Source organism: Scyliorhinus torazame, chromosome 18 (assembly GCF_047496885.1).
Source record: "Scyliorhinus torazame isolate Kashiwa2021f chromosome 18, sScyTor2.1, whole genome shotgun sequence".
Classification (NCBI taxonomy): Eukaryota; Metazoa; Chordata; class Chondrichthyes; order Carcharhiniformes; family Scyliorhinidae; genus Scyliorhinus; species Scyliorhinus torazame.
Window position 1 is genome coordinate 64562699 of NC_092724.1, and position 21437 is coordinate 64584135.

The 21437-nt window shown below is 48.3% G+C and overlaps 1 protein-coding gene across 1 annotated transcript in view; it reads left to right on the forward strand.

Moving 5' to 3' along the window:
• plppr3a (phospholipid phosphatase related 3a) overlaps positions 1-21437 on the forward strand; it is a 271797-nt gene that overhangs the window by 209926 nt on the left and 40434 nt on the right. Inside the window, exons 4-5 of the mRNA XM_072482829.1 lie at positions 418-547; positions 19915-20110. Coding sequence (XP_072338930.1) covers positions 418-547; positions 19915-20110 — 326 coding nt within the window. The remainder of the gene's footprint in view (positions 1-417; positions 548-19914; positions 20111-21437) is intronic.

Here is a 21437-nt window from a genome sequence, read left to right on the forward strand (position 1 = left end):
ATTAGGGATGAAGGAAGGAGTGAGCATTGTTGGGGGTGGGGGTGTGAATAGTATCGAGGTGAGTGAGGGAAGAGTGAACATTGTCAGGGGTGGGGGATGACAATCTTGCCAGAAGGTGAGGCTGTGCAGTGTTTTGGGTGACAAATCCATTAAAAAAAACATCATTTAATGAGGTGATCCTTAAGAGTTGTGACTTCAGTTGATGACAAAAACACTGGAATTACACTGTCCACTTGGCCTCTCAACTCGGTTCATCATGGGAGTCCAACTAGAACTGGGGTGGGTGCGCGAAGGCTCCAGTGTAAAACGCGGTCAGTCATGGGCACGCACACTCCACCAGTGACCGGAAATCAGGGCCATGATATTTTCATGGTTTTCATGATTCTTTTTCTGTGTTTGTTTGTTTTTTTACTCCAGATTATGATTGGAGAAGGTATTGTCTATTGCTGCCAATCAAAGCTAAAGAATAAAGAAGGTTCTGAGGGCAGCATTAACGCGGGAGGATGCAACTTCAACTCTTTCCTGAGGCGGACTGTAAGGTTTGTTGGTAGGTTCAGTAATACTATGCACACTGCTCGCCAAGTTATTTCATAGGAACATCAAAATTGTTGCACAAAAAAAGGCCAAGGCCTATCTCAATCACCGCCTACCCACCCTGGCATGATACACAGTAATGGGATCGTTTTTTAAAAAATATATTTTATTCAGATTTTTTGGCCAAACAAAACAATACAAAGGTTTTTCTTTTTACAACAGTAAAACAGTATAAATAAAGTGGCCTTTTTTAACAAATAAATAAATAATATATAAACTAAATGGCAACTGCCCTATCAAAAATAATAACTCTCCAAAATAAAATCAAACAGTCCAATATACATAGCCTAGTACAAATATTTATACAAAAACACCCCTGTGGACCCACCCGGTCCGCAACATACAGCAATAAATCATTTGCATACAGGGATACCCGGTGTTCTTCTCCTCCCCTGAGCACTCCCCTCCACTTCCTGGAGCCCCTCAGTGCTATGGCCAGGGGCTCAATCGCCAATGCAAACTGTAACGGAGACAGGGGACACCCCTGCCTCGTCCCTCTATGAAGACGGAAGTAATCAGACCTCTGTCTGTTCGTGACCACGCTCGCCACCGGGGCCCCATACAGCAGCTGTACCCATCCGATATACCCTTCTCCAAAACCAAATCTCCTCAGCACCTCCCACAGATAATCCCACTCCACTCTGTCGAATGCTTTCTCGGTGTCCATCGCCACCACTACCTCCGCCTCCCCCTCTGGTGGGGGTAGCATCATTACCCCTAGCAACCTCCGTATGTTCGTGTTCAGCTGTCTCCCCTTAACGAACCCAGTTTGATCCTCGTGGACCACCCGGGGACACAGTCCTCTATCCTCGTCGCCATCACCTTGGCCAAGAGCTTAGCATCTACATTTGAAAGGGAAATGGGCCTGTAGGACCCACACTGCAGCGGGTCTTTTTCCTTCTTCAAAAGGAGCGATATCGTTGCCTCCGACATAGTCGGGAGCAGCTGCCCCCTTTCCCTAGCCTCGTTAAAGGTTCTCGTCAGAAGCGGGGCCAGCAAGTCCCTATACTTCCTATAAAATTCCACCGGGAATCCGTCCGGTCCCGGGGCCTTCCCCGCCTGCATGCTCCCAATCCCTTTTACCACCTCCTCCATCTCAATCTGTGCTCCCAGTCCCACCCTCTCCTGCTCCTCCACCTAAGGGAATTCCAGCTGATCCAAGAAACACATCATTCCCTCCTTCCCTTCCGGGGGCTGAGCCTTATATAACTTCTCATAAAATGCCTTGAACACCCCGTTCACTCTCTCCGCTCCCCGTTCCATCTCTCCCTCCTCATCTCTCACCCTACCTATCTCCCTCGCTGCTCCCCTCTTCCTCAATTGGTGGGCCAGTAGCCGACTCGCCTTCTCTCCATACTCATACTGTACACCCTGTGCCCTCCTCCACTGTGTCCGCCTCCGCCTTACCCGTGGTCAGCAGGTCAAACTCCACATGTAGCCTTTGTCTTTCCCTGTACAGTCCCTCCTCCGGTGCCTCCGCATATTGCCTGTCCACCCTCAAGAGTTCTTTCAGCAATCGCTCCCTTTCTTTACCCTCTTGTTTCCCTTTATGTGTCCTTATGGATATCAGTTCCCCTCTAACCACCGCCTTCAATGCCTCCCAGACCACTCCCACCTGAACCTCCCCATTGTCATTAAGCTCCAAGTACCTTTCGATGCACCCCTTCACCCTTAAACATACCCCCTCATCCGCCAATAAGCCCATATCCATTCTCCAGAGTGGGTGCTGTTCTTTTTCCTCTCCTACCTCCAGGTCTGCCCAATGTGGAGCGTGGTCCGAAATAGCTATGGCCGTATATTCCGTCCCTGTCACCTTCGGAATCAGTGCCCTTCCCAAGACAAAAAAGTCTATCCGTGAATATACTTTGTGGACATGGGAGAAAAATGAGAACTCCTTACTCCTAGGCCTACTAAATCTCCAGGGGTCCACCCCTCCCATCTGCTCCATGAAGTCCTTGAGTACCCTGGCCGCTGCCGGCCTCCTCCCGGTCCTGGACCTCAATCGGTCCAGGCCTGGATCAAGCACCGTATTGAAATCTCCCCCTATTACCAACTTTCCCGCCTCCAGGTCCATGATACGTCCCAACATACGCCTCATAAAATTTGCATCATCCCAGTTCGGGGCATATATGTTCACCAGAACCTCCGCCTCCCCTTGCAATCTGCCACTCACCATCACATATCTACCCCCACTATCCGCCACTATGGTCTTTGCCTCAAACAGTACCCGTTTCCCCACCAAGATAGCCACCCCCCTGTTCTTCGCATTCAAACCCGAATGAAACACCTGCCCCACCCATCCTTTACGTAGTCTGACCTGGTCTATCAGTTTCAGATGCGTCTCCTGCAACATAACCACATCTGCCTTTAATTTCTTTAGGTGTGCGAGTACCCGTGCCCTTTTAATCGGCCCGTTCAGCCCTCTCACGTTCCACGTGATCAGCCGGGTTGGGGGGCTCTTTACCCCCCCCCCCTTGTCGACTAGCCATCCCCTTTTTTAACCCAGCTCCTCACCCGGTTCCCACGTACCCGTGTATCCCCCCGACGGCGCCCTCCCGCCTCGACCACCCCATCCCATAATAGCTCCCCCTTCTCCTTAGCAGCAGCAACCCAGTTAACCCCCCCCTCCCCTCCCCCCACCGCTAGATCCCTTCCTAGCGTAATTGCACCCCCCATGTTGCTCCCAGAGGTCAGCGAACTCTGGCTGACCTCGGCTTCCCCCCTTGTCCTCGGCCCCCACTGTGCGAGGCCCCCTCCTTCCTGCGTCCCTGTTCCCGCCATAATTACCATAGCGCGGGAACAAAGCCCGCGTTTCCCACTCGGCCCCGCCCCTAATGACCGGCGCCCACAGTTCCTCATACTCTCCCCCCCCCCCCATCATGGGGAAGAGAGAAAAGTTACAGGATCGCAAGATTAACAAACTGAAAAATCATCCCCCCCCCTTTTTCCTCGCCCCACATAATCACCCCACCACTTTGTCCCAAAAGTTCTTTCTCTCGCCAGACTATTCCAGCTTCTCGTCCACAATGAAAGTCCACGCCTCTTCTGCCGTCTCAAAGTAGTGGTGCTTCCCTTGGTGTGTGACCCACAATCTCGCCGGTTGTAACATTCCAAACTGGATCTTCTTTTTGTGAAGCACCACCTTAGCCCAATTAAAACTTGCCCTCCTTCTCACCACCTCCGCACTCCAATCCTGGTATACGTGGATCACCGCGTGCTCCCACCTGCAGCTCCGAGTTTTCTTCGCCCATCTTAGGACCATCTCTCTGTCATTATAGCGGTGAAACCTCACCACTATGGCTCGAGGTATTTCTCCTGCCCTTGGTCTTCGCGCCATAACTTGATAAGCTCCCTCCACCTCCAAAGGGCCCGCCGGGGCCTCCGATCCCATTAGCGAGTGAAGCATCGTGCTCACATATGTCCCGACGTCCGCCCCTTCTACGCCTTCAGGAAGACCCAGAACCCTTAAATTCTTCCTCCTCAAATTATTCTCCAGTACTTCCAGCCTTTCCACACACCTTTTGTGCTGCGCCTCGTGCGTCTCTGTCTTCACCACCAGGCCTTGTATTTCATCTTCGTTTTCAGCAGCCTTTGCCTTCACGACCCGAAGCTCCTGCTCTTGAGTCTTCTGCTCCTCCTTTAGCCCTTCAATCGCCTGTAATATCGGGGCCAACAACTCCTTCTTCTATTCCTTTTTCAGCTCTTCCACACAGCGCCGCAGGAACTCTTGTTGGTCTGGGCCCCATAACAAACGGCCACCTTCAGACGCCATCTTGCTTTGAGCTTGCCTTCCTTGCCGCTGCTCTAGAGGATCCTCCGCAATCCGACTGCTATCCTCTCCTTTATCCATGCGTGTCCAGGGGGATTCCCTTCTAGTTTACCGCACAGTGTTTTTAGCCGTTTAAATTGCCGTTGGGGCTCCTTTTAAGAGCCCAAACGTCCGTTCCACCGGGAGCTGCCGAAACGTGCGACTTAGCTGGTCATCGCCGCACCCGGAAGTCCCCAGTAATGGGATCGTTGATTAATCACTGCATTTAATCTCTATCAAGTCAGCTACAAACTTTGTCAAATCCTCATTGAGGTGTGCAGAATACACATTATGACTCTGGTACTCTTCTTCTGCACTCCCACTTGGTCAGGAAAAAAACATAAATCAAATCAAGCCAGTCAAGGAAAATTAGGATTAAACAGGGAATGGTAAATTGGAGGTCAGATTTTTGACTGGAGCCAAGGCTTAGAGTATTAACAGGCTCAAGGGTTTGTTCCTCAGTGGAATTTTAAGGGTGGAGAGAGCTTGGTGTTTGCTATCCCGAGAGTCAGTGCATAATGCGCTACGCCCGACACACGGAAGCCCACTGCCATTTTCGTAGAATCCCTACGGTGCAGAAGGAGGCCATCTGGCCCATTGAGTCTGCACCGACCCTCTGAAAGAGGAACCCACGCCACCCCCCCCCACCCCCCCCCCCTTACTGCCTCCCACCGCGCCCAATCCCCGTACCCCCACCTAACATCTTTTGGACAGTAACGGGCAATTTAGCACGACCAGTCCACCTAACCTGCACAACTTTTTACTGTGGGAGGAAACCAGAGCACCCGGAGGAAACCCACAAAGACACTGGGAGAAAGTGCAACCTGCACACAGTTTACCGCTCACATGAGCATTGATTGGCCGAAAAAAATGAGGCTGGGTGGGAAAGGGCCCTTAAGGGGGCACTTAACGGCCTTGATAAGTGAAAGGCTGCCCAAGACCCTGCCTGCTGAACTGTGAAATCGCATCTGGGATTCTGGGGGGCAGACCGTCCATTTAATCTTACATCCTCCCCGCCCCCGGGGTGAGCGTAAAATTCTTCCCTATGTTTCTATGGAAAACCTAGACATGAAGAACACCCAGAGTGTGAAGAGCTGTGGAAATCACATGCCCTTAATGTAATGTTGGCACCCTTGTCTTTAGATTCCATCAGATCCCTGGAGGTGGAGTAGATTGCACCAGTAACTGGTAGTCAAGGATTAGTGGGGAGGGGAGGTGAATGGCAGTGTTGAAGAGATAGGCTTCAAAGGACCACTTTGAATGTGAGGAGTGATGAGGGCAAAATGGAAGAGTTTTGTCACGGGCACCCCATAGCCTTGGGTTGTAATGGATGATGACTCTGCTATCAATGGCTTAGTGGCTGGATGAAGAAATCGATCAGCTTTAAAGGATGGGTTTCTTTTCCTTTGATCCTCCAACATCCAAATGTATTGAGAGGGATTTCACCCATCAGTAGCACTGGCTGCATGCCTACCTGGATCCACCATCCTGCTTCATTATGAAGGGCCGACGGAACACCATGGGCTGGATTCTCCGTCCCGCCGCGATTTCTGCCCCGACCCGTCGGCGAGATTCTCCGTTACGCCGGCCGGTCAATGGGGTTTCCCATTGTGGGGCAGCCCCACGCCATCGGGAAACCCCGGGCCCCGGCAAAACAGAGACGCCCGCTGGCGGAGAATCCCACCCCATGTTCCCAATAGCTCATGTGGAGTATAGGCAGGAAATTACTGCAGTACCTTTACTGCAATTGTGCAGGGCGTTGATGGAGTATTGTGTACAGTTTTGATGTCTTTATCTGAGGAAGGATGTTCTTACTATCAAGGGAGTACAGCAAAGGTTTACCAGGCTGATTCCTGCGATGGCGGGACTGTCATATGAAGTCGGTTAGGATTTTGGAAGAGTGAGAGGGGAATCTCATAGAAACTTATAAAATTCGAACAGGATTAGACCGGGTTGATTCAGAAAGAATGTTCCCAATTGTGGGGGAGCCCAGAACTAGGGGATCATAGTTTGACGATACTCTTTCAGGACTGAGGTGGGTAGAAATTTCTTCACACAGAGAGTGGGGAATCTGTGGAATTCACTACCACAAAAAGTATTGAGGCCAAAACGTTGTGCAGTTTCAAGAAGGAATTAGATATAACACTTGGGGCGAAAGGAAATCGTGGGATATGAGGGGGAAGGCGAGATTAGGGTATTGAACTTGATGATCAGCATGATCATAATGAATGGTGGAGCAGGCTCGAAGGGCCGAATGCACTTCTCCTGCTTCTATTTTCTATGTGAGTATGTTTCGATGTATTACACCTATCCCTATCCTCAAATAATACCAGACATTGTTTCAATGCTGTAAGCATGGGATGTTGCCATTAATGTCTCTACTTCAAGCATTTTTATGTAGAGAGAGGTTATTTCCAAATATACAAGCGCTGACAGATAGGAAAATACCCCTTTGTTCATTTAGTCAATCATATTCAGCATGTCGTCTGCACCACAATTTACAGGGCCGGATTTTGCAGAGATCGCAGCCAGTTAAGAAGCTTCTCCTGGAGCCCCATCCAATTAAGGACAGTGAGTGGAGCAGAGAATGGGCAGGCCAAATTGGAGAATTCACAGTGATGGGCGGCACGGTGATACAATGGTTAGCACTGCTGCCTCACAGTGCCAGGGAACCAGGTTCAATTCCAAACTTGGGTGACTGTGTGGAGTTTGCAGGTTTTCCCCGTGCCTGTGTCGGCTTCCTCCGGGTGCTCCAGTTTCCTCCCACGGTCCAAAGACGTGCAGGTTAGGTGGATTGGCCGTGCAAAATTGCCCCTTAATGTCCAAAGGTTAGGTGGGATTACGAGGATAGGGTAGGGGAGTGGGCCTCGGTAGGGTGTTCTTTCAGAGGGCTAGTGCAGATTCAATGGGCGGAAAGGAATTCTATGGTTCCATGGTTCTACGTCCGGCGGAAGTCAAACTGGGACAGGTGGGTGCAGTTTATGTAGGTTAGAGAAAGCAGCGGCGCGTCAATACGGAAGAACATTAAATGTGTCCATTAGGGAGGAGATCCTCTGGGAGGAGGCTAGATTTAAAGGATGCCTTGCTTTCCCTATCCCACTTCCCCCTGAAACCTTGGCCTGCCATCTCCAGTCAATTACTGGCTCCAGCCTCAGCAGGAAGCCCATTCGCCACTGGGAAGATCCCAGCAATGTCACCAATTTGGGGACTGAATTGAATCTCATTAGTTTCCTGCTGCTACCGGCTGGGTGGGTGGGCAGTGCCAGTCAGAGTCTGCCTCCAGCAAAATCGCTGAGAACTGAGATCACATCGGGAGCCGCCTCAACATGAGATACTCACACTTTGCTCCCAAACCCACTTCCAGATCTATCTCTGCGGAACCAGAAAATAGTTAGCCTGTAGGACGCAATCTACCGGCCATGCTGCACCCGCAGCGCGTCGCGGCACGACATGGCCGGTAAATGCTGGGAGACTCCCAGGATTAACCCGGCTCGCCATGCCTCACGAGATCTAACGCAATCTTGCGAGACTTCACGATGTGAAGCCCGCCCGCCCATTGTGGGCGGGATCACTTTTTGGCAAATCTGCATAATAGACGGGACAGCTAGTCTCATTCTTTTCCCTGAGGTGACCAAAGCATTGGGATCTATCCCCTTTCCCTTGAAGACCTCGACAAGGGCCGTTCAGTGCTGGTCTCCACAAACGGGGACCAGATGGAACGGCACTTGTGGGCGTCTCCCAGGGGGCCGGAGGTCCCCACGTGCTTGCCCTTTGGGCACGGTAGCACCCTGGCACTGCTGGTGCCAACCTGGCACCTTGGCAGTGCCACTTGGGTGCCATCCTGACACTGCCAATGTGCCAAGCTGGCATTTTGTGCACGGTGGGGCTGGGACCAGGGGTTTGCCCTGCGTGGGTGCGGGGTGGGGGTAGAAGTGGCGTCCCCATCTCTCTTTGGCAAGCGGGGCTCCTCAGTGCAGGGAACGGGACAAAGGGCAGCCTCGGCTGTGCATTCCCCGCTGAGGCCCCGTATCTAAGTCGCGTTAGATAGATTGTGTTTCTCAACACTGCGAGTGCAAGGAAACACGCAGTTAAATATACTCGTTATGGGACCTCGTTCCCATTTGGTTCAATCGTGCCTGTAGACTCCATACTACACCCAAAAAAACACATATTCAGTTGGGAGAGGCAAAAAGAGCAAACTTTAAAAACCATGTCAATTTGGGGAAGCAAATCTTGGAAATTCCTCCAGGACCTCAGTTAATTGAAAGTGATCCATGAGATCCCTCTGGCCCTGATAATTCTCCCCACCAGCGAGCTCTTGTATAAGGTGATCTCCACCTCAAAAGGAACCAGGTAAAGCTCTTGGGTGAAGCAATTCAGAAAATCAGTGTTAGAACCATAGAATACCTACAATGCCGAAGGAGGCCATTCGGCCTATCAACTCTGCACCAACCCTCTGAAAGAGAACCCTACCTAGGCCTACTCCCTCATCCTATTCCTGTATCCCCATAACCCCACCTAACCTGAACATCTTTGGCCACTAAGGGGCAATTCAGCATGACCAATCCACCTAACCTGCACATATGCGGAGGGGCAGGTAGTACTGAGGAAGCAGGGAGGTTGCAGAAGGACTTGGACAGGCTAGGAGAGTGGACAAAGCAGTGGAATACAATGTGGAAAGATGTGAGATTATGTACTTTTGGGAGGAAGAATGGAGGCATAGACTATTTTCTAAATGGGAAAAGGCTCAGGAAATCAGAAGCACAAAGGGACTTGGGAGTCCGAGTTCAAAATTCTCTTGAGGTTAACTGCAGGTTCAGTTGGCAGTTAGGAAGGGACATGCAATGTTAGCATTCATTTCGAAAGGGCTAGAATACAAGACCAGGGATGTACTTCTGAGGCTATACAATGCTCTGGTCAGAGTATTCGGAGCACTGTGAGCAGTTTTGGGCCCTGTATCTAAGGGAGGATGTGCTGGCCTTGGAAAGGGTCCAGAGGCGGTTCACAAAAATGATCCCTGGAATGAAGAGCTTGTCGTATGAGGAACGGTTGAGGATTTTGGACCTGTGCTCATTGGAGTTTAGAAGGAGGAGGGGGGATCTTATTGAAACTTACAGGATACTGAGAGGCCTAGATAAAGTGGACGTGGAGAGGATGTTTCCACTAGTTGGAAAATCTAGAACCCAAGGCCACAGCCTCAGACTGAAGGGACTATCCTTTAAAACAGCGATGAGGAGGAATTTCTTCAGCCAGAGGGTGGTGAATCTGTGGAACTCTTTGTCGCAGAAGGCTGTGGAGGCAAAACCACTGAGTGTCTTTCAGTCAGAGATAGATAGGTTCTTGATTGATAATGGGATCAGGAGTTATGGGGAGAAGGCAGGAGAATGGGGATGAGAAACATATCAGCCATGATTGAATGGCAGAGCTGACTCGATGGGTCGAATGGCCTAATTATGCTCCTATGCCTTTTGGTCTTCTGATCTTTGGACTGTGGGAGGAAACCGGAGGGAACCCAGACAGACACAGGAAAAATGTGCAAGCTCCACACAGAAAGTCAGCCAAGGCTGCAAATGAACCCCAGTCCCTGGTGCTGTGAGGCAGCACTGCTAACCACTGTGCCATTAAATAATAAGCTAAGCAACTGTTCCACAATGTCACCCCACGTCTATGCTTTTCGCTTATTTTGATAAGTAAGGCGGTTTAAACTGGGAATTAATCTAATGACCCTCCTCCACACACTTTCCAAAGCTGCAATATCACATATTGATCCATATAGTTACCAGCCATTGTTTATTTGCACACATTGGTCATACTCCATCTCACTGCCCTACGACTGTCAGCACAATAAACTACAGGTCTACTTTAAGCTACACTTCTATCAGACACTAATCAGACCAGTCACAGAGCTGTTCTGTACGTCATATGAATTTTACCAGGTTCTCCAACAAGTAATTCCCCCGGGGCTACCTAAAATGGTTCTTCACTATCTGAGCAATCAGCGTGAATTCCCTTCCTTGCCAATTCTATTTGATTACAGAGCAAAGCGGAAAATGCTGCAAACTCTCTTCAGATAGGTCACTATTAAACTTGGCTCCATGCTTATGTTGACTAACTGTATTTTGCCCGTTTCAAATGGCTCGCTATGTTCGATTGAAGGGAGCCTGCATTTGAGTGTATAGCAAAGTATAACAGTGTTGCAGACATTCCCTTATACTGGTTAACATCTGGACAGTTAGAACAAATGAATTCCGACAGTGCAAAAAGAGGCCATTCGGCCAATCAAGTCTGCACCGACTCTGCACCCAACCGTGGCCCACTTCCCCGCTCTATCTCTGCAACATCATAACCCCACCTAACTTTCACATCTTTAGACACGAAGAGGCAATTTATCATGAAACCATCTAACCTGCACATCTTTGGACTGTTGGAGGAAAAACAGGAGCACGCAGAGGAAACCCACGCAGACACGGGGAGAATGTAAAATGCCACATGTAGTGATCTGTACATCTGTGCATACATCTGCACATACACCAGGCACTACAGCACAGATGTACCAGCCACAGCATCAGAGACGGGTATAGAGGGTCCAGCCCAAGGGAGGATCCGTCTCTTTCAGAAGCACAAGGCTAGTAAGCAGCAGCAGACAGAGACAGCTCAGCATAGGCAGTTTACCTTAGCTTCACTGGTCATACCTCTTGCTCTGGAAACAGAATGAACCCACTGAATAAAGTATCTGTGTTAACTGGAAATCTTTATTCAGACTTAGAGAATAACATATGGTACCAGAAGTGATTTCAGAAAGCTAGCGAGACACCAACTTAAACCGGATATTCGACTGTGGAAGACTTCGCAGCAAATGGATCCTCGACGACGAACTGATTCGATGGAACTTGTTGGAACTCCATGGCAGCTGGAAACAACCGGGAATTTAAGTTATAACTGGAAAATGTTTGAACGGCTGTTCCAAATATTTATCACAGCTAATGATTTAAGCACTGCCTCTGACGCAACAAAAATAGCCCTACTACTCTCAACAGGAGGGCATGAAGCTAGAGAAATCTATAATTGCTTTAATTACTTAGAAGGTGAGGACAACACCAAACTAGAAGTAATACTCCAAAAAAATGATGAACGCTGTAACAGTCGGTCTGGTGAGATGCTGGAAAGATTTAACTCTTGTCAGAGAAATGGAGGGCCCATCTCTGATTTTATTACAAATCTCAAGTTAATACCACAAGGCTGTGATTATGCTGATTTCAGGGACACTATGTTAAAGGATCAATTAATTTCTGGATTGTCTGATAAAAATTTGCGGGAAGAACTTTCACAAAATAAGTATCTAACTCTAGAAATCACTATACAAAAATGCCTTGCTTACGAACAAAAACAAAATCGATACTTTGAGTCTACAAACACAGAATCATCATTTAGAAAACAAAATCAGTAAAAATGGTGCAATAACTTACCACGAGGCAGAGGCAGGGTTGAATCGGAGGAAGTCGGAGGTTCTGAGCGGCAGCCATCTTGAGAAAGAAGCCGCATATGCGCAGTTGCGAACAGAGCGCACAGTACAGGAAACTTGGAGTGTGCATGGGCAATCGGGTCCTACGCATGACGCCACGAGCGTCATGGCATCAGAGGACCCGGACCTCGCCCACTTAAAAGGGAAATGCACGAAAATGAATAAAAATAAATTTATAGCTGCAAAACTTTTCTTGCCTCAAAAGACAGAACAATGCCCGAACTTACACCAGCAGTTGAAAATAACTTTCACAACACCCTGGAACAAGCAGTTAGCACCGCCCTGGAAGATGATATGGTCCTTGTAGACTACGACTCAGACAGAGGTTTCATCTTGGGAGGTGGCTACCCCAGTACCAAATCTGAACCGCAACTAGAGGTGTTGTACCGTGAAGACCCCGACGTTGAGTTCTTCGGATTGGGGAATCTTCAGCCCAGCATATATGACATCCCGACTCGTGAGCGCAGGATTATGCTGCGGCCTGACGCCAAGAAACAGAGAGTGGTTCACGCACCACGAAGGGTCCCAGCCTCCACACAAGAAGATGATTTGTTCATTGAACATGAAGAGAACGATCACAACTCCGAAACAAAAAGCGATGATTTGTCTATCGAACAATACACACAATACTGCTCCGACATGGCTGAGTTATTCGGAGATCCTGATCACAGCATCAGCAACACGGTTGAAAAGCTCAACACGACTCTTCTCATGGTAGATGAATCCAATACCCAGGTGCCATGGCAGATCGTCGATACATTGGATGACAGCAATACCCAAGACAAAGACGACGCCACACAGAGAGCACAGAACAACTCCGTTGAGAGAGCACAGATCGATGCTACAGCGAGAACAGTGCACAACTCCACAAACAGAGCGATGACAGACTCCACAGAGAGAGCGATGAAGGACTCCACAGAGAGAGCGATGACAAACTCCACAGAGAGAGGGACACAAGCCCTGTGATACTTTGAGCAATTTTGGGCCCCACACCTCAGGAAGGACATACTGGCACTGGAGCGGGTCCAGCGGAGATTCACACGGATGATCCCAGGAACGGTAGGCCTAACATACGATGAACGTCTGAGGATCCTGGGATTATATTCATTGGAGTTTAGGGGGTTGAGGGGAGATCTAATAGAAACTTACAAGATAATGAATGGCTTAGATAGGGTGGATGTAGGGAAGTTGTTTCCATTAGCAGGGGAGACTAGGACCCGGGGGGCACAGCCTTAGAATAAAAGGGAGTCACTTCAGAACAGAGATGAGGAGAAATTTCTTCAGCCAGAGAGTGGTGGGTCTGTGGAATTCATTGCCACAGAGGGCGGTGGAGGCCGGGACGTTGAGTGTCTTTAAGACAGAAGTTGATAAATTATTGATTTCTCGAGGAATTAAGGGCTATGGAGAGAGAGCGGGTAAATGGAGTTGAAATCAGCCATGATTGAATGGCGGAGTGGACTCGATGGGCCGAATGGCCTTACTTCCGCTCCTATATCTTATGGTCTTATGGTCTAAGCCTCCACAAAGAGAGCGACGCAAGCCTCCACAAAGGGAGCGACGCAAGCCTCCACAGACAGCTTGGTGACAGACTCAAATATGGAAGCAAGCAAACACTCCACAGCGAACGGCATGCATGAACAAGACCATGGAGATCAATCAAGCTTATTTGAGCCAACAGAAGAAGATTATGAAAGTCTACCCAGCTCATTTAACCAACACGAAGACACTGAATGTCTACCCACTGTATGTGAGACAAGTGAAGAAGAAATCACAATTCCCATAAAGGATGTGCAGGATCACAGCGAGACTGACAGATCTCACTCGTCTGCACAGAAGCACTCAACAATCAGAGGAGGGCTACTCATGAGTCCAGAGGGATCATGTCAAATGAAATCGTGAAGATTTTGACTCCAGAAGAGGAGCACCAAGAGTCCAGAGAGACCACGTCAAAAGAAATCCTGAAGATTTTGACTCTAGAAGAGGAGAACCAAGAGTCCAGAGAGACCACGTCAAATGAAATCGTGAAGATTTTGACTCCAGAAGAGGAGCACCAAGAGTCCAGAGAGATCACGTCAAATGAAATCGTGAAGATTTTGACTCCAGAAGAGGAGCACCAAGAGTCCAGAGAGACCACGTCAAATGAAATCGTGAAGATTTTGACTCCAGAAGAGGAGCACCAAGAGTCCAGAGAGACCACGTCAATAGAAATCCTGAAGATTTTGACTCCAGAAGAGGAGAACCAAGAGTCCAGAGAGACCAGGTCAATAGAAATCCTGAAGGTTTTGACTCCAGAAAAGGAGCACAAAGAGATCAATGATGATTCAAATGAACCTGAAATGACTGCAACAGAGGAGCACCAAGAAATCAGTGATGGTTCAAGTGAACCTGAAATGACTCCAAAAGAGGAGCACCTAGAAATCAGTGATGATTCAAGTAAACCAGAAATGACTCTGGAAGAGGAGTACCAAGGAAGCAAAGAAGAGGAATTGAATCCACCACAAATGACTGATGTCACCAACATCAATGCAACATCAGATCATTCTCACAATTCTCAAGAAGAAACGGTCAATGTAGCAGATACCACAAAGGACACTGACACCAATAACTGTGACAATGACTCAAATCATCCACATGGCACACTCATTGAGCGCAACAAGAACAACAAAAACCACAAGAAGCACAGCAGAAACAAGAACAACAAGAGCAACACCAAAAACAACATGCAGCGCAACAAGAACGACAAAAGCAACAAGAAGCATCCCAGAAACAACAAGCACGACAAGAAAAAGAATAAGAATAAAAGCGAAAACAACGAAAACAAAATCAACAAGCGCGACAAAAAGAACAACAACAAGAACGCCAATGAAAACAACCAAGACAGAAACGACAGAAACATCAATAATGAAACAACGACCTGTAGAACATGGTACAACTCTGCACGTGAAGGACAATGTCACAGCACACTACAAAACAATGACAAGACTACAGAAATGCCATGGCATGATAAAGAATCTCACAAATTCACATCTGCCCCAGAACAAACAAGCAAAACAGCTTTCACGAATGATGACATACAGAATCAATGCCACAAACACAGGAAAAAGTCGAGGTCAGAGAACGGTGCAACACAGAATCGCTACCCACAACCAAATGGAACAGGAGAAAAAGGTGTCCACATCAGTAAACGACTCATCAGCAAGGCAACCGTGTCACGTTCCGACATCAACCTAGCTCTGTTATCGTACCGAGCAACCCCATTGAGCTCAGGACTGTCGCCAGCGCAAATGCTCTTCGGCAGTGACATCCGGACAACCCTACCAGCAATGCAGTTCCAAGACCCGGGCAACGCACTGGTTCTCGACAAAATGCGGGCACTCTGCTCCAAACAAAAATGATACTACGATCAACATGCGATCCCACTCAAGCCACTGACAATAGGTGACATCGTCAGAATCAGGGACCCAGGAGGCGGATGTTCTGAGTCAGCCACGGTGATCAAGCAGGAGGCACCGCAGTCCTACATTGTCAAATCGCATGCGGGAGTACTTTTTCGCCGTAACCGCCGGGATCTATTAGAGATTCAACCTACAGCGCCAGTATTTCCCACACTGGACTTGACTGAGTCCATTTGTCCACAGGACATTCCTCGCCACACATCGCCAGACAGTACTCTTGATGCCATCAAACCATCATCCCTACTACCACCGTTAAGACGCTCCAGCAGAAGCCGTAAGGCACCCGACCGGCTAGATTTGTAATGACACTTCGACACACGCACAAGACGAATATGGACATTTCTCACGATGGACTCACAACACAGTTAATTGTTTCTGAATTACTTTTATCATTTTCACAGTGTGCAGATTTGCATATTCTCACCACTTGTTATGTACAGTTTTCTTGAGGCCAGTCTAGAAAACACATCAAATAAAAGGGGGGAGGGTGTAGTGATCTGTACATCTGTACATACATCTGCACATACACCAGGCATTACAGCACAGATGTAACGGCCACAGCATCACTGGAGGGCAGCATCAGAGACGGGTATAAAGGATCTAGCCCAAGGGAGGATCCGTCTCTTTCAGAAGCACAAGGCTAGTGAGCAGCAGCAGACAGAGACAGCTCAGTATAGGCAACTTACCTTAGCTTCACTGGTCATATCCCTTGACTGTATAATATCTAGTTAAGCTCTGGAAACAGAATGAACCCACTGAATAAAGTATTTGTGTTAACTGGAAGTCTACAATCTTTATTCAGACTTAGAGAATAACATACCACACAGTCAGTCAGCCAAGATCAGAATTGAATCCGGGTCCCTGGCACTGTGAGGCAGCAGAGCTAACCCCTGTGCCGACCGTTGAAGTTCATACTTTGCTACTTGAATAGTTAAGCATTCTGAGTGTGCCTCATTCAGAGCAGATTCAGGCAGAAGACCTTCCATTCATATAGTCCCTCCCTATCCACAGCACTCCCCTGGCTGTAAAACAACATAACTTGCAATCACAGGGTCTCCTGAACTACCTTACATCCAATAAAATGCTTTTGAAATGCAGTCATTGCTGTAACATGGGAAAGCAGCCAATTTGGTGCTGCAAATTGCAAACGGTAATGAGACAAAGAACAAAGAAAAATTACAGCACAGGAACAGGCCCTTCGGCCCTCCAAGCCTGCGCCGATCCAGATCCTCTATCTAAAACTGTCGCCTATTTTCTAAGGATCTGTATCCCTCTGCTCCCTAATGACCAGATCGTTTGTTGTAGTGATATTAGCTGAGAGATATGAATAAAGACAATGGGAAGAATTCTCCTGTTCTTCTTCATGTGACCTTCCACTGCCTGAGGGGATTAACATCTCATTGGAAATTGGGCATGATTCAGCGGACTCAAGTTTTCCTCGGCGGCTGCAGACATCTTTGTTGGCCTCAGGGAGTTTCTCCCTGCCAAGGCTGCACTTAGAGGCTCCTTGCAGATCAGTGCGCCATTTTGGTAGCCTGCCCCGACCTCCTCCCCACACATTTCAGGTTCCCCTGCTCTTTAGACCCCACCCTCTCATCCCACCAACCTTGGGGAGGACCCCAGGAATCTCCTTGCAACCCCCTCTACCTGGCAAGGCCCTCCACACCCCCCTCCCCCCCCACCCGAGTCCGAACCTTAGCAGTGTCAACCTGGCACCTGGGCACCCTAGCACTGCCAGCCTGGTAGTCTTCCTGGCACCCTGCCAGTGCCACATGGGTCCATGACAGTGCCAGAGCACTGCCAGGGTGCACAGATGCTACAGTGAGTGCCAGGGTACCACCCTGCCCTGCCCTCGACCACCTGCCGGTCTCCATTGGCCTGGGAGACCCTCCCACCCGAGGTGCCATGACCACTAATTCACGTTTGCGTGCACCAGTACTAAACTGCACCCTGGAAAGGTCTCCCAGGCACAGCCTGTGCGTCCCGCCCACTGTCCTGGTATGTTAATGAGCCGTGAGGCCCAGTTAAATATTCAGATCTGCATTTCGCCCAACGAGGACGAGATCCAGATGGCAGTGGCCAGGAAGGGCGATTCGCCTGTTGCATCCGAATCCAGGCCGGTGCAACATGATTGCTGAATCGTGTCCAGCAATTCAGCTCTCCCTCCGTAATACACCGCTGTGTCAGTTTATAAACCGTGCTAGGTCGCTGTGGCAGGACTTGAGCCCACAGTGCTTCACTTTAGAGGGGAGAGTGATAACGTGCGCAACCTTAATCTCTGCATTGAAGAATTTTCAACTTGGGCTTCTCTGCAGAGTGAGTTTAAAATGAGAACTGAATAGATTCAAGCTTTGTACTTTCCAACAGCGTATTTTGTTTGGGGTGTCTTTCAGCAGTCAGTATTGTCTCAATGTGACTTTGACTCCAGTCACTGACATAAGAGGTCATTACTGCCTTTGATTTTGTATTGGTAAAGAATTTGAAAGCTAACATCTGCTTCCTTGCCTGACACTTCAAAGAAAGTTTGGACTTTGTTGAAGGCGTTGCGATGTGAGCTATTTTCTCCAGAGAGATTTTGCTGCTTCGCGGGTAGCTGCATCAATGAATAATTTTTCCTGCAGGAAAAAGATAAAGAGAGTCGAACCAGTAAAGAAATTGTAGAAACAGGAAGCAAATTAATTGCCTTAGGTATCTTCTTATTTTTGGAATTCTGTCTTTCTTCAGTGTCCAGTATTTAGAGCAATATCAACAATCTCTGTGGAGTTTCTAAAACCTACGGGTGTATTCATACCAGTTTAATTCAGATCTCACTGAGATGAGCCTGTAGCTCAACTTTAAGCATTAATTAACCATTAATATGGTGTGTAATAGCTACATTGAGAGCGTATGAGTGTCTTTGCCCGGGATTGGAGCCTAGACAAAGCATTAAAGTAACAAGAGGCAGTCGGCACCAAACATGAGTTTTGTCGCAGCAACTGATGGTTAACATTGGTCCCAACCTCTTTGATTAACTTTGGTAGATTTGTAAGCAGTTACCAAAGGCAGTTGCCTCTGACATGCTGAATGGGCATTGGACCGGCATTGTGCATTGAGCACCAGAAACCAGAAACCGATGCACTGAAGGGGAAGGGGGAGAAGTAACGCAAGGGGGAAAGGAATAGAAGAGTGTGCTGACTAAGTGGATGATCACAGAATCTCAGAGTTGTTACAGCACAGAAGGAGGCCATTTGGCCCATCGTGTCTGCATATGGGGTGGAACACATTGTACACCGACATGCTGCAAATTCTATAACAATGATTAATTTTGGTTATATTTGCGATTGTCGTTCTGCAGTGGCATATTCTCCTTCTGGTGAAGGAATTTCGCAGCCCTCTCTTTTTGGGGAACTTTCCCCTCGAGTTACCTCCTTCAGGATATTAAGTTGAGATGATTTGGAAGGACTTGACCAAGGATCAATTGATTTTATTCATCCCATTCTCTTTGAGCCTCTATTTGTACTTGGAGAATGATAATATGTTGAACCTCTCACTCTTCCCTTCCTTCTATCTCACGATGTTCTCTCATCTCCTCTGGCTGGGAACACACAGACAACGGTTTCTCTCTGGTATCTCATCCAAGTCACCAGTGTCTACCCGTGGGACCTGGGGTTGACTATCAGTGGACTCTTGTAAAGCCCAATAGTCGAGCCTGGTCTTTTTCTCACCTGCTATCTACTTGTGTCTGTTTACATGTCTGTTTGCCACTGGAGATTAAACCACCATCTTAAGCATTCACTCCCTCCAGCACCGCCACACAATGGCAGCAGTGTGTACCATCTACAAGATGAACTGTAGAAACTCACCAAGGATCCTTCGCAGCATCTTCAAAACCTGGGAACCCTACCACAAAGAAGGACAAGGGCAGATGCATGGGAACACCACCACCTGCAAGTTCCCTCTACAAGTCAAACGCCATCCTGACTTGGAAATATATCATTGTTCCTTCACTGTCGCCAGGTCAAAATTCTGGAACTCCCTTCCTAACAGCACGTCAGGGACTGCAGTCGTTCAAGAAGGCATCTCACTGCCATCTTCTTAAGGGCAATTAGGGTACTGGCCTAGACAGCCTTGCCCACATCCCATGAAATAATATAAAGTAAAGGTTCCCGACTGACGTCCCTGTTCCTGCTGCTCCTTGGCACTGCAAGGTGAAGGGTGTTGTTAGCAGTGTGAATAGTCCTCAAGATGAAGTTGGAGGGTTTTGACGTATAGCCTCCTTTCAGCTCTTACCCATGGAAGGCCTTCATCTTGCCTGAAGCCTTTAGTGGGATTTAAGTTGATGTCTTCAGGGCTTTTCTTTCCTTTTAATATAGTGACAATCCAGCCATTCAGCCACAGAGTAAAACCTGAAGGGGATAACTGGTGGGGTCCTACTTGTAGGTGGAAATTCTGAATGGCGAAGGTGATAGCAAGGTCAGGAATGGTACTTAACTTTTGCAGAATAGATTGTGGTCAAACTTAACATCTTTGATCGTTTATCCCTTTTGGTTTTGCAGGTGTGCATGTCTTCGGACTCTGCGCTACGGCCCTTGTGACTGACATCATTCAGCTGGCAACTGGCTACCATGCTCCCTTCTTTCTAACAGTGTGTAAGCCGAACTACACCCTCCATGGCATCTCATGTGACAACAACCCATATATCACAAAGGATATCTGCTCTGGCTCAGACCATCACGCCATCGTCTCTGCAAGGTAACTGCTTTATACTCCAGTCTCAGGATTTAGACCTTGCTAATGCCCATTCTATAGAGGTCATGTGGCGCAACAGATAATCTCCCAGCCTCTGGGCCAAAGTTCTGGGTTCAGGTCTCATCCCTTCACATCCTTTGATGGCCAAGGAAGGTGCGTTCATAATACAGTCAAACAGGTTGACCATCAACCTGTAAATCTTTCCAATGTAGGCCCAAAGGCAGGTGGTAAGAGTAGGAGAGATTCCTGGTCAGTTATGTAATTGAAAGAACATTGGAGCCTTTACCATCACACTCCAGAGCTCCAGACTAAAGCAAGCAGTTAAAGATGTACATTGTCACAGCAAGTCGGACATCCTGAGTGAAATAATAATAATCATTAATTATTGTGACAAGTAGGCTTACATTAACACTGCAATGAAGTTACTGTGAAAATCCTCTATTTGCCACATTCTGGCGCCTGTTCGGGTACACAGAGGGAGAATTTAGAATTCACCTAACAAACACATCTTTCAGGACTTATGAGAGGAAATTGGAACACCCGGAGGAAACCCACGCAGACACGGGGAGAACGTGCAGACTCGGCACAGACAGTGACCCAAGCTGGGAATCGAACCTAGGACCCTGGCGCTGTGAAGCAACAGTGTTAACCACTGTGCCACCGTGCCCATCGCTGTTGTCCTTTCCCTGTTTCCCTGCGAACTTCCTCTGTTTAGAAACATAGGAAATAGGAGCAGGATTAGGCTGTTTGGCTCTCTGAGCCTGCTCCGCCATTCAATGTGATCATGGCTGATCCTCCATCTCAATACCATACTCCCGCGCTCACCCCATACCCTCTGTCACCTTTAGAGTTTGATGTGACTGAGTTGCTCACTAGCCTATTGAGCCTCTTTTTCGGAATCATAGAAAATTCATGACGCAGAAAAGAGGCCATTTGGCCCATTGTGTCCCTGCCATTTGGTGAAGAATCACCGAGCCGAACCCACCTTTCCGCATTAGGTCTGTAGCCCTGCAGGCCTCAGCTTCTCAGGTAGACGTCCTGTAACATTTTGTACTGAGGTGAGAGTTTCTGCCCCCACCACCCTTTCAGGCCACAAGTTCCAGCTCCCTACTGCCCCCTGCCTAAACAAATTCTTTCCTCATCCCCCATCTACACCTTCTACCAATTACTTCAAATCTGTGTCCCCATGTTTTTGACCCAACTGTTAAATAAATGGGCCATCCCTATTTACTCTACCCAGGCCCCTCATAATACATACACCTGCATTAATTAACTCTCCCCGGCCCACACACACTCAGACGATCCGATCTTTCCTCGTAACAAAAATGTT